A 16,097-nucleotide genomic window follows, 5' to 3' on the forward strand; every position below is an offset into this window, starting at 1 on the left:
GGGCAAAATGTCATAGTTGTATAGTTGTAGACACCAAGATTCTTAGCCATGAAACAAGGTCTGGGGCGACAACATCCACGTGACAACATCCAAGTGACAACAACCATGTTTGAAGTAGCTTCAACCTTTAAAGAGGCAACAGCAACAGGGCAGTACGGGCAAAACGTAGTGCTTCAGACCATGGATCAAGAGTCTCCAAATCATAATGGATATGCCTTTACATGGGAGAAACATTTATCAACAGTATCAAGTGATTTGCGGTTACAACTTTGAGATACATATTACACCTTTGGGAAAGCAACCGGGGTAAGTGGCCATAAAAGTATTGAAAGTATTAAATGAAACGAGCTCTAATTGATTTCCCAGAAAGCTTCATGCGCCAAGATGTGTCCAAAATCTAGCAAAATATTGTGGGACCGCCTTCAAGGACATTCTCTAAGTAAGCTGATTGAGAATACTATGCAACATAAGCCAAGATGAACCTTCAGATTTGGATAAATGATTGTAAGATCCTGCGAAAAGAACAAAAGAAAACAAAGAAAAGGAAGAAAAAAAACACACGCCAAATGAAATGCACCCCCCCCCCCCCCTATATAACACCAAACACTAGAAAGAAACACGAAAGAATGTCAAGTGCAGCTATGTTCCTAGAGAGATGTCTATCGGAGAGAAAGAAAACACACGCCAAACACACACGAAGCTGCAAATTGGCATACCCCAAGACACCAATTAATATTGAAATGTACCCCCCCCCACCCACCCACACACACCTTTAAAGGCTACATAACATATCAAGCTTTAAACATTTAACCAGCTTTGTTGAAAGCTTGATGCCCTGTTGCTAAAAACACTGAAAAGCAAATAAACTCACATCAACATATACTTGACTGCAAAGCAAGCATACCACCAAGATGTCGGGATTTTTAGAAGAATAAAGACTTAAAAACCAACCCCTGACCCAACCCCACCCTATAAACTTACAACAGATCAGATTCAAGGATTGGGTTACAGCACCACTCCAACCATCTAAGATTTTTAGATTTATGTCTAGCGTTTATTCATAGATATAATAGGGTATGGATTTCATTTGCATGACCTGAAGGTGAGATGGGTTTCACTGAATGAGTTAGCTTGTTCCTGAATTTCCAAATGACCAAGATAAAGACCAAAGATATAACTTCTTGAAACAATCCTAGGTCTTTCAAAGATGATAAATTATGAGACCGATTGGAAGCCCGATGAAAATAAGTGCCACCATAATCTAATATCTCCCCATATTTAAAGAATGTTAAAATTGAGTTTTTTTTTTATCAAATATTTTATCTAGCTAAAAATAAAATTTCAAATTAATGTTTTTTGTAAAAATGTTTTTTTCAATTATGTTTTTGGAGTTTTATAAAAATTAAAGAATATTTTTTGTATCCAAATTAATATAGAAGTTACATGTTTGTTTATGACACTATATTAGAAAAATATTCTTTTTCAAAATAATTTTGTTAGGAGCTAACATTTTATTATAAAGAAATTCAAGTTTTTTCTTTTAAAAACTAAGACATAAATTTTTTGTTCTCCAAACTAAAAATATATCATAGAGGTTTGTTATTTGCCTTAAGTTATAGATTCTTGTTTCCATTTTTTAAACGTACCAACCATTTATCTTTCCTTAAAGGCCATCATAATCAGAATATCAAAATAATACATTCGATCCATTTATTTCATTGTTCATACCATCAAGACCGAAGATTCACCAAATACTCAAATACATACATATTTAACAATTAATACCCACAATATTGACTAACTAACATGACACCTCACATATTCAGAAGCATATCCAAAATATGCCGCAACTCATTGACAACATTTTCGATTTTCATCCGTTGTGGTGGGGAATCCATGGAGCATGATACTCCAATCTTGACAGTTAAAGATAAACATTCTACTATTTTCTTTGTATCTTTTAATGTACATTTCGTATCAATAACATCCTCTTGAAGAAAATTCAAAAGATCATGATCAATAACATCGGTTACATGGTCTGGCAAGGCCATGTAAGCAAACTTATGAATGTTAAGACCTTCATTAAAGGTGTTGTCTGTCGGCCTTTTCCCTGTCATCGTCTCCAACAATAGTATTCCAAAACTGTAGACATCCCCACTACTTGTCATCTCATTCCCGACACCATATTCTATAACTTATAAGCAATGCTTTAGAAAAACGTATTAACATAAATAAATATGAGTACATGGGAATACATGAACTTTACCTGGTGGTGCATACCCAATAGTTCCTTTAATGCCACTTATGCTGTTTTGGTTTGAATTTGTTCCAAGAAATCGAGCTAAACCAAAGTCTCCAACATGAGCCACCATTTCATGATCAAGTAAAATGTTGCTAGGCTTTAGATCACAGTGAACGATGGTTGGTAGGCAGTGATTGTGAAGATAATCAAGTGCAGATGCCACATCAATGAGGATATTTATTCTTTGAAGAAGGTTGAGTCTGGATTTAGTTGCACTTGAATGCAACCAATCATGTAAACTCCCATTGGGCATGAACTCATATACTAGAGCTTTGAATTCATTGCCTTGAAAGTCAACACTTGAACGTATATTTATTATCTTCAATAGATTTCGGTGTCGAATATTCCGCCATGCTTCACACTCTGCTATAAAGCTTTTGTGAGCTCCTCGAGTTTGAAGACGTAGAACTTTGACTGCAACAAATTTATCATCATCATCAGTGGTTCCTTTGTAAACAGAGCTGAAGCCACCCTCGCCAATTAAATTATCTTTAGAGAAGCCATTGGTAGCCTTGAGAAGTTGACTGTATGACAATACTTGCATATTGGATTGTGCTTCCGGCGATGATTGACACGGTTGGCCCTTTTTTTTCTTACACCAAACATACACAAAACATAAAACGATGGAAAGGGTTGATGCAATCGGAATGAGTACTATTATGAACAAAGGAAACCTTTTTTTATGATTTCTCATCTTCTTGCATTTGGGCAACCCTAGTTCAGCCAAGCCACCACAAAGCTTATTATTCCCCAAAATAGAGAATGCACTTGAATTGGCAAACACTCCTATCACTGGTACTTCACCCTCAAGATCATTAAATGACAGGTTTACATATTCTAATAAGATAAACCCTTCCAAGAATCGAGGAATTTGACCCGATAAATTATTATAAGAAAGATCGAGTTTTGAAGCTCCTCTCATGGAACTTAATGACGATGGTATCGTGCCTTGAAATAGGTTCCCCTTTAAGGAGAAGAATACAAGGCTAGTGCAACTGCCAAGGCTACTGGGAATGTCGTCTGATAAATTATTATCAGATAAATCCAGAGAAGTCAACATCGTGAGTTTCCCAACCTCTATTGGAAGTGACCCGGACAAATTGTTTCGAGAAAGAATTAATGCTATGTTTAGAGTTGAAAGTTGAACAAGTTGTATAGGTATTTTGCCATTGATTTTATTATCATTAAGATACAACTCCGAAAGTTGATGACAATTTCCTATGCTTGATGGAATATGCGATTCCAATCTGTTGAAACTTATATCAAGTGTTATCAACAATGATAAGTTCCCAATAGCATCCGGAATTGGCCCCGAAAATTGGTTTCTAGATAGATCAACAATTTGTAGCTTTTGAAGCTTACCAAAGGTGGAAGGGATTTTTCCTGTGATTCCATTACGTGCTAATACTAAAGTCTCTAAGCCAACTAGATTGCCTATACTTGAAGGGAGGTTTCCATATAAATAATTGCCTTCTAAATTCAAAAGACCGAGTTGATCAGAAAGATTACCAATTGTTGTTGGCAGCACTCCTTGAAACTTGCAATTATCAAGACGTAACAGCTCTAATCTAGTGCAATTTCCCAAAGTATCAAGAAACTTCATAGAATCGGCTTCTCGAGATCTAAAGCTGTTAAAAGCTAAGGAGAGAAAATAGATATTTTTTAGTTTTCCAAAGTCTATTGTCAGCTTCCCGCTAAAATTGTTGTTATTCACTTCAAGAAATGTCAAGTTGGACATATTAGATATCGAGGGTGAAAGAGGTCCAGTCAGCAGGTTCCTTGACAACTGAAGGAGCTCAAGATTCGGGAGCATTGAACCTATGGCTGAGGGAAGACCACCAGTAAGCTGATTCCTAGCCAAGGAAAAACGAGTTAGGAGTGAGAGGTTAAAAATGGAACGAGGGATGTTTCCATATAAGTTACAACCACCACAGTAAAATTCTGTTAAGCTTTTCCAATGGCCTAGGGTTTCTGGAATGCTCCCACCCAACGGATTGTTTCTAGCAGAGAAAACTTGTATCGATGTTATATTCCCCAAGAAAGGCGAGAGTCCACCTGTTAAGTTATTATCCTGAACACTAATAGCAGTAAGTTTCGAGAGAAAACCCAACTCTTTGGGAATGCTTCCAACTAGCTTGTTGGAAGCAAGACTAAGCCTTTCAATGTTAGAACAATGAGACAAGTTAGTTGGAATGACTCCTTCGAATTTGTTAATGCCAAGATACAGGAAATTTAGTCTGGATAGATGACCGAGTTCATTAGGGATCGTTCCTTGAAAGCTGTTGTTCATGAGATCAAGCTGTCGAAGGAAACTGAGGTTCCCTACATGAGGAGACAATGAGCCTTGAAGGCCTCGCGAATTCAGACTTAGAGAGGTCACTCTTCTATGACGCTTCCCACATGAAACACCACTCCAATCACAGAAATGAAAGGAAGTGTTCCATGAGCTTAGTGGATCATTCGTGATCATCGACTTGAACTTCAACAACGCCTGATAATCAGTTTCATTACTGCCATGGGAAACAAAGATCATGGAGGTGGTAATCAGGAATGTTACAAGACTAGAAAAGTAGAAAGCAATACGAGACTTCATTTTTGGAACTAAACTTAGGATTACAAAATTTTTTGGCTTTTAAAATTATACTGATCATTTTTTGCATGTTAGCACCTTGACAAGACAAATGAGGACCCTACGACCCATCAACATAACCTGGCCCTGTGCTTTCAATTTCTTTTTCCAGAACTTCATAGATATATGGTGATGAGAAGTCAAACGGAAAGAGCATCTTAATGGTGTTGGGTGTGGGTGGTTATCGAATTTATTTATGTAGGGTACAACGTACACTTAATTAATTACTCTTCAGTAGGTGGAGGAGAAACCAAGTCCATAAAATAAAAAAAAATAAAAAAAAAAAAGAATTGTTTGGAGTCCTAAAGTAAACTACCATCATTGAACCGGTCGTTACTATAAAAATCCAAACCTTATATGGACGGTGTGTTTTTATGCTTTTGTTTGTAATGTTTAGTTCAAAAACATACACTTAGATGATTAGATCGACACAGATTAATTTGAACCATATTTCTAAATACTATTCTTGAACCGGTGTTTACCATAAAAATTCAAACCTTTATTAATCGGTTTGGCTATATGGGCTTGAATTGGACAGCCCAAAGAAATGGGCTGGTCTTAGACCAGTTGTGGCCTTGTGGGCCGGTCTTGGACCCGAATTGGATACCTGGTTTCAACTTTAAGCTCAATATTTTTCAGTTGCAATAAAACTCGTAATTTATGATCGCTTTGAAAAACAAGTTTCTTACTTGTATTTTTTGATAAATAGGCTGCTTACGTGGCTTGGTCAAAATAATAATCTTGTCAAAATTATGTTGAGGGTTAGGAGCCACAAATCGAGATAAACAAGAAAAAACATCTTTTTGAAAGGGAAATCGAGAAAAAGGAAAATCACAGAGATGATGGATCAATAGAAAGGAAGTCAATTTAGTTAAGGCAATTGCTGTTTGAATAATAATCATTTATATATAAATCTATCAGCCTGATGATAATTTATATTGTAGTCTATCTGGTTTTAAATAGCAATCGGGAGTTTGATGTTGGTTATGGAATGGAACTAATATAGCAATTCTTGATTTACTGAATTACAACTAAAGCTATTTTAGATGCATGGGCAAATTACATTATCCACTTTACTAATGATACATATGTTCTTCCCTCCCTTAATGAAGTGGAATACTTTGTTCATTTCTAAAAAAGTTATATGGGTCTATACTGCTCTTAACTTGAGCCAATCTTTTAAAATTTCCCTTAAAGTATTTCTCACCCCATTTACGAGCTTCAGAGTAAGTCGTGTTTGCATGTGGGTTTGTTCCAAGGTCAAGATCTCGATAATTAAGGTACGCACTTCTCGGGTGTTTCGAGACATAAGGTTCCATGTACCTATACAACGCCCTAAGCCAATGTATATGCTCGTTTGATGCCCGAACACCATTCACTTCCCATTTCACCAAATATTGTATGTTGTACAAATTCCCTTCTCTATGTGGGAATGGAATACGAGATTCTGGGATCTCACTCATCCGTCCACCATACGGATCCATTATCAAGAACACAAGTTTTTGTTGAAGGAACTTTTTCCGTATTGTTTCAAATACATGTTTTGGTATAGTTTTCGTTACAAAATCGGATTTTGCCTTGAAGTAGCTTACGTAAGGGTCGGTTTCATTTCCAAGTAACACCTCCAAAGGTTTCCCACTCGCGAATCCTGCAAAGTAGAGAACTGACTCTATCCAACTCATTTCGGTACAATCTTCTGGTTCTAACCCTAGTTCCGGGAAGCTTTCGTCCATTAACGGGATTAGATCTTTGACTTCTCCCAAGAACAACGAGTTAAACAACGCTTGAACGGATGTATTCTTATCATCGTGTATATATTGTATAATTACTCTAATGAAAAGTTCATTTTGAACCTTATGTGCAACGTGTTGCCATCGATGGACGATTTCGGTATTTTGTCGATCCATGCTTCTGTGAACGTTGAACACCGTAACTTTTGGCGGAACCCTAACGAGTTTGATTTTCCATGAGACAATAACACCAAAGCTCGCCCCTCCACCACCTCTAATTGCCCAAAAAAGATCTTCACCCATTGTTTCCCGATTAACAAGCCGCCCTTTGGCGTCTATTAAGTAAGCATCGATGATGTGATCGGCCGCTAGGCCGTATTTCCTCACCATGGCACCGAACCCTCCACCGCTAAAGTGGCCGCCAACACCGACACTTGGACATATCCCCGCCGGGAACCCGTGAGTTTGACTTTTCTTTGCGATGTGGTAGTAAAGCTCCCCAAGTGTGGCCCCCGATTGGACCCATGCAGTTTCGTGCTTAATGTCGATGGTAATTGAACGAAGGTTTCTCATGTCAATAATGATAAAAGGTGTTTTGCAAAGGTATGAAAGGCCTTCATAGTCATGGCCACCGCTTCGGATTCTAACTTGGAGTCCTTGTTCTCGGCTACAAAGAGTAGCCGCTCGTATCTCGGCTTCGTTTTCTGGTGTGACAATTCCAACTGGTCTTTTAGATGCGGTTGAATTCGAGCACCTAGGGTTGTGTTGAGAAGACACTAGGGATGAGTACATTGGCATGTCTTGTGTGTACACGTATCTTGAGGTTGTAGCGAACGGGACAAAGGATTTATTCATACAAGAAAGAAATGTTGTGCGGGTTGCAATTGCATCGATAAGTATTGCGGATCCAATTGCAACCAAGAAAGCATAAGTTACTACTAGAGGGAGATGGGCCATAACTTTTGTTAAGGTTTACTTTCTTGGTGTTCTTCTAAGTGGTTACTTATAGGATAATGATGATGAAATTATGGGGTTTAGAATAATTGCAGGCAAGTATTTGTCATCAACAATAAGGGGAACGATAATTACAATGCAAAGAAATGACCACTTCCCCCTTATTTAAAGGTATAAATGCAAGAGATGTCATCTTTAATAGTGCTTATATACTGTACTATATTGATTAATGTAAGATTCTCTTTTAGACATAAATACTATCCTATGAAAAAATTAACCTATGTCTCTTGAAACTGGAAAAAAAATGTTATAGATATATTTGGAAAATATAACTTGCTAAGACGAAATGTAATGAAACAAAAACATAATTTTGTTAAAAATTCATTTGGTTCTCAATTCAAATGGTGTTGGATTGTCTGTTCAAGTTCTTCAATCAAATAATTGTGGATTTTGGAACTAACAAATATCCATGTATGATTTTTGTTTTTTATAATCTTTTACAAACATCTTTTTATTTTATACGTATCTATGTTATACTAGAGAATCTCTCTCGTTCGGCAACACTTTATTTTTTATGCTTATGTACGTCACATTAGGTGATTTTACTGTATTAGCACATTGATATAAGGTTTATGTTTAGACAAAAATGCAAAAATGGTCCCTGTGGTATGCTTTTTTTCAGGAAAAACGTCCAAACCACTAAACTTTCGGATTGACGGTCCTTTTTAACATGTTTCGTTGTGGGCTTGGTCCCTCTCAAAATTGAAATGACTAAATTGCCCCTATTTGATTTCTTTTTTATTTTCTTTTATAAATAAATAAGAATAAAATAGTCCACCTCTCTACCTCTCTCACACACACCATGCTCCACTGTTAAAAGAAAGAGTGCACCAAGAACACCTGAATCATCAGTCAAGAACATCTTTATCTTCATCACGATTGAGAACCAAAAGTGAGCAGTCTGAACCAGTGGTTCCTGAAATTAGCAAGAACACCTGCAACTCAAACACAGGTCCAAATCAAGGTTCTCTGAGCATCAAGATTAAACAGACATTAAAGTTTGGTAATACCAAATCATTGCTGGAGAAGCTCACAGATTAGTGAGAATCATCAACATAGCTGCATAGAGATTATGACTGTAAGTAGACTGGATTCAAGGTGTTGACTAATTACTTAATACATAGGGATATTACAAAGTAATTCAACAGATTTAAAATCTTTAACACACAATTACAAATTGATATGGAGTGGATTTACAACTCAAATACATAGATTCGAGATTAAGAATTTCACAAAAGGATTTACTAACAAAACGAAAGAACTAAAATCAATATGTGAGAATTGAATCGATTAAAACAATTATCTGATTGACAAACCTAATAGACTTCAGAGTAGTGTATGAATTAGTAAGAAATCGATACCTAACCTTTTAAATTTTCCTTGTCAACGTTGTATGAACACAAGCACACAAAAGTATTACCAGAGCCGGATTAGCGCTTGGCCGACCCACATGGTGTGGGAGATGGCGGAAGCGAGGGATTGGCATTCCAAGATACAAAATTGGTTAAAAGCGAAGGCGCATTAATCTCGGTGACCACAATTAACCTAAAACCCTAAACCCTTAAATCGATCACAAAATTAACGATTCTAATCAAATTTACAGTCGATGCTTAACTGATTATGGAGCATTGCTTATCGAATTGCAAGTGATTACTAATGAAAAGTATAAGAGTGTGATGCACAGAATTATCGCTCAGACAGATGGAGCACGAATGTTGATTGCATCATTATATAATCAGGAGTTTGTGTTTGATGATTACATGACACTGTATGTAAGATTGAAGCTTCAGAAGGAGCCGACAAACTCGTTTGATTGTTCCGATTTCCCATTGGGGATAACTGTGTAAGAATACATTTGTTTTGTGCTTTCTGGTATGCAGAGAACCCGTATTTAATTTAATAAAATACGAGGATCTACTTTGATTATATATATATATATATATATATATATATATATATATATATATATATTAAATTATTTATTCTATCAAAATATATACAAACAAAATGATAGAATAAATAATTTAATTTATACCAATAAAACAAATTACAGAAAAATAATTATATTTTGATCATATAAACTTTTTTTATTTTGTCAATGAAAAGCAACAAAGTTTTATTATTTATTTTATATAGACCATTTTGCCTAAAATAACAATGAACTTTAAAAGAAACATGTCAATTTTAAATCTCTCTTTCTAATAAATAAATAATAGTAATATCTTTCTGTCATGTGTCATTTTAATAGTATTTTTATTTGCTATGTTGCACTCTTCTAAGGCTGTTTCTTTTTTCTTCCCGCTCTTATTAACTGCATCCTATAATTTTGATTACAATTTTAATTGACCTTCAAAATTTGAAAACAAAATGTAATCCTAATTTGAATTTTGAATTCTTTGTTTGATATTCCGAAATCAATTCAGCGTTTGATATAAATCGTATACCAAATTTGTAACACCGTAATTTTTCAAACAGATTTTTCATTTTAAAACCACATACTTTTCATAATATATTGTATAGAAATCTCGTTTATTCATTTTACAAGCACAACTCCATTAATTATCCAGGATCCTCAAAATATAACTCTTTCTCTGGTGTGTACAATCAAGCCGGTGCCTTCCCGCAATCCTCTGAGATACCTGAAACACATAACACATAACACATAACACGATAAGCACGAAGCTTAGTGAGTTCCCCAAAATACCACATACAGCACATACGCCACTCGAGGCTATAAATCGGTACGACCCTCCGGTCGATGTGTCTCAGCGGGACCCTCCAGTCCCGTAGCTCGTTGGACCCTCCGGTCCGGTCTAGCTCGTTGGACCCTCCGGTCCGGTCTACTCGAGGACCCTCTGGCCTCGTAAGTCGTTGGACCCTTCGGTCCGGTCTATATAACACATAGCATACATATATCATAATGCACATAATCTCAACATATAACACATAAGACCCTCCGGTCTGCACATAGATACCACTCTAGGTAATGTATAGTGAGAAGACTCACCTCGCATGATGTCGGATACCTTATCGTGCTCGATAACCCGACCTAGCCTCCTCCTATCAAAATGATAACATCTCTAATAAAAATCCTCTCATGTTCTCATCCCTAATAATGGGTAGAAGACCATTCTACCCCTCTCTGACCTCTCTTGAATCAGATTGACCAAAACCCCAAGGTCAACTGAAGTCAACTCTAGTCAACGGTCAGACTTTGACCAGACTCGTCGAGTGACTCGGCGAGTCCATGCGTGTCCTCTGAATCCTCAAAAAGCCTCACTCGACTCGTCGAGTTAACCTTTCACTCGACGGGTTACCACTGGTCACGAACCGCGGGGCAACCCGACTCGACTCGTCGAGTCCCCATATGAACTCGGCGAGTTCCCTCCATGGCAACACTCAAAAGACCTTCTGAGGTCAGATCTGTTTCTCTAACTTATAGATCTGACCTTCTTACACCCAATAATCACGTAAAGGTTCAATCTTTAAGCTCATGCAACACTCTTATGCCCTTATATGAAGAAATAGCTCCTAAAATGGCAACCTAGATCCATAACCCCAAAGGGACTGCATAAAGCTGGAAGATTGGGACTCTCTAGACCTCTTAAGGTCCAGATCTAAAGCTTATTCCACATTGGGACCTCATATGCATCATATACAATCCAAGAAAGGGTAAAGAAAACCCTAGATTCAAGGATTTTACACAAAACAGAAAGAAGGGGCGAAATACTACCTCAAAATGAAGATCCTTGCTTAGATGTCTCAGAATAACAACCTCCTCTGGTCCTTCAAGCTGAATCCCTTCACTTCATTTGAAAAACCACACCAAAACTACTTGATTTCATCACAAGAACTCTTCCTTGGCTCCAATGGCGATTTAGGGTTTCTCACAGGAGATATGAGGCGCACCCAAGGTCATAAGTTCCTTTAAATAGGCTCCAACCCCGGAACTTAGGGTTTTCTCTGCCCGGTGCCTACTCGGCGAGTCCATCCTCGGACTCGTCGAGTCCGCTCATTAAACCCACGCGGTCAATCTCGACTCGACTCGGCGAGTTGGTCCCTCAACTCGTCGAGTCCCTCCTTAAAGCTCAATATTAACATACACAATAATGTCCCTGAAAATCCGGATGTTACAATTTTCTCCCACTTGAATTAGATTTCGCCCTCGAAATCGTTCCTCCACAACATATAGATCTAATCCAATAACCAAACAGCACCAGCAAAAGGGTCTCATACCACACAACTATCTTCCTCTCTGGACACCTGAATTCTAACAGGAACTCCTCCCTGGAAAAGGACAGACCCATCTGCCACTACGCTACCCCTCCTGACTCTCAAGAGTCTGGAAACTCTAGTATCTCGATACACAGCCAGACCGCTCTCTTCAGGTGTCACCTCGTTATTCGCTCCTCGAATAATAAATCCTGATAGCTCACTGCACCTCTGATTCTCTGGTGGGGACCGATAAAAACAAGTCCATGCCCAAAACTGGCTACCGATCACTCGTCCCAGACATGATAAAGGACCCAGATCATATACCAAGGAATGGAAGGATCACATCACACCAGGGACTCATCCACTGTACTGCAATCAAATCCATCTGAACAATGAATCCTCAACACCCTGACCTCAAACACAGATAATGATCATGCTTGTTCTGAAGCGTCCTCCGACATCTAACAAACATAAACCTCAGCTCCCCTCTCAAAACTGAGCACCGGGTCCTCACCCGACCCAGCAGCTGAACCTCTAAAGGTTACCCCTTGCATGTTCCAAAACGTCTCGTCTACTTCCTTTCCACAACCACTATCTCGACCCAGTGTGACACACACCAGTCATGGAGTTCGTTGTACCTCAAGCGAATACTGAATTCGACTCACTCTCGATCTCTGTCGTCCACTACTCATTAGTTCCATGCGTTTCACGGTTTTCTCATACCAACGAATTGACCCACTCCGGTCCAAGACACCATATGGAACAATACCCCCTTCCAAATGAAATGCATCTCTGAATCTGGAATCTCATTCTGTCTACTCGATACACCACTAGAATCGAACTCAACTCGAGAGTCTGATCCGGCACAGAATTGGAACCACTCGTCCCAACGAACCACTCAACTCATGAGTCATGACCCGCAACTCATGCGTTCTTCACTTATCCACTTCCCTTTGGTTGCGTCAACCATTACTCAATTCATAATATAACAACTCCCGACAATTATGGAGATCCGAGTCTCACCCCTCATTCGACCACCAGGCTCCCACAAAACTCAAATATTGTAACATCCGGATTCCCAGGTATCTTATTTTAGTTATTTATTTTGGGTTTTATGGAGGGACTCGGCGAGTAGACGCTCAGACTCGCCGAGTAGGATCGCGAGTTATTGACTGGATTAATGACCGGACTCGACGAGTAGATACGTGGACTCGGCGAGTCCGCGCTGTAAAGTGAAACCCTAAATCCCCGGGCCTATTCCCTATTTAAAGGCCTTTATGGCCTCCATTTGCGGCCAATGCACCCCAGAGAAACCCTAGAGAGAGCAGTGAGAGAGTTGAGAGCAATAATAGGCTAATACATCACTTTTGGTGTAGTTTTGCTAGAAGGAAGAAGGAAACACCCATCTAGAGCGTGAAGGGAGCTTGGATCTGGGCTAATCATCTTGAGAGTTGATCTCTAGAGGTATAATCCCTTCTATTTCGTGTTGATATGATAGATTTCATGATTTTAGGGTTTTTACCTCCATTTTATGTAAGATCTAGTGAGTATGAGGCCCCCTTTGTGCAAGCAAATGAAAGATTGGGGACTAGGTTGCCATTTTTAGAGTTATTTCTCCATTTATGACTTGTTGTGGGTTGCATGCACGTAAAGGTTGCACCTTTACGTGGCATTTGAACATTTGAAGGGTAGATCTGATAGTTAGGGAAGCAGATCTGACCTTAGGAGGTCATTTGAGGATGAACATGGAGGCAACTCGCCGAGTCCATAAGTGGACTCGACGAGTCGAGTCGGGGTTGTCCCGTGATTCGTGATAGGTGTAACCCGTCGAGTGGAAGGATGACTCGACGAGCCAAGAAAGGCTAAAAGGATTCAGAGGACCTGCATGGACTATCCGAGTCGCCCTTGTGAACTCGACGAGTCGGGTCAAAGTTGACCGTTGACTTTCGTTGACTTTAGGGTTCTGGTCAAGACTGATTCAGGAGAGTTCAGGGAAGGGTAGAATGGCCTTCTACCCAATCTGTAGAGATGAGATCATGAGTGAATATTGATCGGGGATGTTATCTGAATAATAGGAGGAGGCTAAGTCGGGACGTTGAGCACGAGAGTTTATCCGATTTCATTGAGGCGAGTCCTCTCACTATACATTACCTAGAGTGGTATTTATGTGTAGACCAGAGGGTCTTGTATGCTATGTGTATATATATGAGTTATGTACATTGTGTTGTATGTATGCTATGTGTTGAACAGACCGGGCCGGAGGGCCCAACGATATAGACCGGACCGAAGGGTCCAACGACACAGACTGGACCGAAGGGTCCGACGAGCTATGACCGGACTAGAGGGTCCAACGAGCTACGGGACTGGAGGGTCCCGCTGAGACACATCGACCGGAGGGTCGTATTGTAGCCTCGAGTGGCGTATGTCTTGCATGTGGTATTTTGGGGAACTCACTAAGCATTTATGCTTACAGTTGTTGTGTTATATGTTTCAGGTACTAGCGAGGATCGCGGGAAGGCGCCGACATGATCCGTACACACTGAGAGGATTTATGTATTTGAGGATCTTGGTTTTTAAAATGAAAAATTGTTTTGGAAATTTACGTCGTTACAAGTTGGTATCAGAGCCTTGGTTTGAGAGACTCGGATACACCTCCGGGCGTATCTGAACTCAAACTGAGTATTTGAGAGAATTTTTCATAAAAGAAACAATTTTTCCAAAAGAGTAAAGGACTTTTGAGAAAAGCGGAACGGAGCAGTGTGTACGATCAGCCAACGCCCGAACGGTGATTTCCCAAAATACCCTTACATTATGTGTTATGAGATATTATGTGATATGTTATGCATGCTAGAGTAGGCTAGGTATTGCCTTAGCCTAGGAGTTACTGCTACTATGAGATACTTCGAGAGTAAGTAGGTAGCAGCGAGGAACTTATGAGTGGTCTACCAGAGGGTAGCCTGAGTTTAGTGAGATATAAAGTACTTGTGATCTGGGATCCTAGGAGGAGGACTTGGGGTGAATACCGATGCGTTGTGGAAGGTAGTATAAGGGCCCGTACTACTGGAAACACCGGATCGGTGAGCAGTCCAAGTAAGAATCCTCAGGGTACTAAAGAACAAGTAGGGTTGAGTATCGAGTGCGAGTATACTCGAACGAGTCTCTGATTCTTTTGTGTTGTATTTCAGAGACATCATGGTTGGGACGCGCCACCACCCAAGAGGCAGTGGTACCAGCGATGAGGAGATTCGTAGGTTGATTCACGAGGAGGTGGCTGCGGCCATTCGAGCTGAGATACCAGAGATGTTCGGGTCTATCAAGACCACGCTGATCGAGACTTTTGATGAGCGGTACGCTGCTCTTACTGAGGCTGCTGTTGTTGCGGCCACCGCAGCTGTCGCTGCTGCCAGGCCCCAGGGAGGTGACTCGTTGTTGTACCGAGAGTTCAGCAACACGAAGCCACCAGAGTTTGATGAGGCGCAGGACCCGATTTCTGCGATGAGGTGGATTTCTGACATCAAGGGATGCTTCTACTCCTGCTCGTGTCCGGAGCATCTGAGGGTTAGGTTTGTGCTTAACCAGCTTCGCTTGGGAGCGAAGGATTGGTGGAAGTTTGTGACGGCAGACTTCACTACGGCAGAGCTTACTGCGGTGACCTGGGAGAGGTTCACCACGATGTTTCGAGATGAGTATGTTCCCTCTGTGGAGAAGGAACGTCTAGCCCAGGAGTTCTTATCCCTCAAGCAGGGAACTGAGTCTGTGACGGTGCTTACGAGGATGTTTCACGAGAGGGCGTTGTTTTTCCCTGAGCACGTGTCGACTGAGCAGGCACGTATGAGCCGATACTTGAGCATACTGAGGAGGGATATTCGTGAGTTCGTGGCGAACTCGTCATACCGGACATTTTCCGAGCTTCAGGCAAATGCCCGGAAGAGAGAGATTGAGTTGGAGACTCAGGTCAGGGAGGAGGCCGAGTCTCAGAGGAGGGACAGACGACTGACACAGGCGCAGCCGGCAGCCAAGCGGGCAAAGCCCTCTGATTCGAGATCTGGGGGTCCGAAGGGCCGCACTTGTGGGAAGTGCGGCAAGAGTCACGAGGGGGTGTGCAGAGCTGGGGTGTGTTACAAGTGTGGGAAGGATGGGCATTTCGCGAGGGATTGCCCCAAGGGATTCTCGGTTTGCTTTCATTGCAACCAGACCGGCCATCGGA

General features: G+C 40.2%; 2 protein-coding genes and 1 long non-coding RNA gene across 5 annotated transcripts; all 3 read right to left on the minus strand.

Moving 5' to 3' along the window:
- Positions 1 to 1,658: 1,658 nt before the first annotated feature.
- Positions 1,659 to 4,920, minus strand: LOC145166184 (uncharacterized). 3 transcript variants are annotated; one of them, XM_079085114.1, is made up of 2 exons: positions 2,267 to 4,920; positions 1,659 to 2,188 (listed from the first exon to the last, which is right to left on the minus strand). In XM_079085114.1, the coding sequence occupies exons 1-2, from the start codon at positions 4,893 to 4,895 to the stop codon at positions 1,815 to 1,817; spliced, it is 3,003 nt and encodes a 1,000-aa protein (XP_078941240.1). In that variant the 5' UTR covers positions 4,896 to 4,920; the 3' UTR covers positions 1,659 to 1,814. The 3 variants fall into 3 exon arrangements, with proteins under 3 accessions (XP_078941240.1, XP_078941239.1, XP_078941241.1); XM_079085113.1 differs by having other exon boundaries at positions 1,659 to 2,194; XM_079085115.1 differs by having other exon boundaries at positions 1,974 to 2,142.
- A 1,069-nt stretch (positions 4,921 to 5,989) lies between these two features.
- Positions 5,990 to 7,467, minus strand: LOC145162487 (berberine bridge enzyme-like 22). Its single transcript, XM_079081619.1, has one exon. The coding sequence runs from the start codon at positions 7,457 to 7,459 to the stop codon at positions 6,035 to 6,037; it is 1,425 nt and encodes a 474-aa protein (XP_078937745.1). The 5' UTR covers positions 7,460 to 7,467; the 3' UTR covers positions 5,990 to 6,034.
- A 795-nt stretch (positions 7,468 to 8,262) lies between these two features.
- Positions 8,263 to 9,557, minus strand: LOC145162488 (uncharacterized). Its single transcript, XR_013739136.1, has 2 exons — positions 9,042 to 9,557; positions 8,263 to 8,734 (listed from the first exon to the last, which is right to left on the minus strand). It is a non-coding gene; the product is annotated as an uncharacterized LOC145162488 (long non-coding RNA).
- Positions 9,558 to 16,097: the final 6,540 nt, after the last annotated feature.

Source organism: Lactuca virosa, chromosome 3 (genome assembly GCF_052849685.1).
Source record: "Lactuca virosa cultivar CGN04683 chromosome 3, Lactuca_virosa_CGN04683_v6, whole genome shotgun sequence".
In the NCBI taxonomy this organism is placed as follows: Eukaryota; Viridiplantae; Streptophyta; class Magnoliopsida; order Asterales; family Asteraceae; genus Lactuca; species Lactuca virosa.

Excerpts from the sequence above, each read along its gene's own strand:
- LOC145162487 (XM_079081619.1), bottom strand. The coding sequence starts at position 7,459 with ATGCCAATGTACTCATCCCTAGTGTCTTCTCAACACAACCCTAGGTGC.
- LOC145166184 (XM_079085113.1), bottom strand. The coding sequence starts at position 4,895 with ATGAAGTCTCGTATTGCTTTCTACTTTTCTAGTCTTGTAACATTCCTG. Across the intron at positions 2,195-2,266 it reads TATTGGGTATGCACCACCAG|TTATAGAATATGGTGTCGGG; the intron begins GTAAAGTTCATG and ends ATTGCTTATAAG.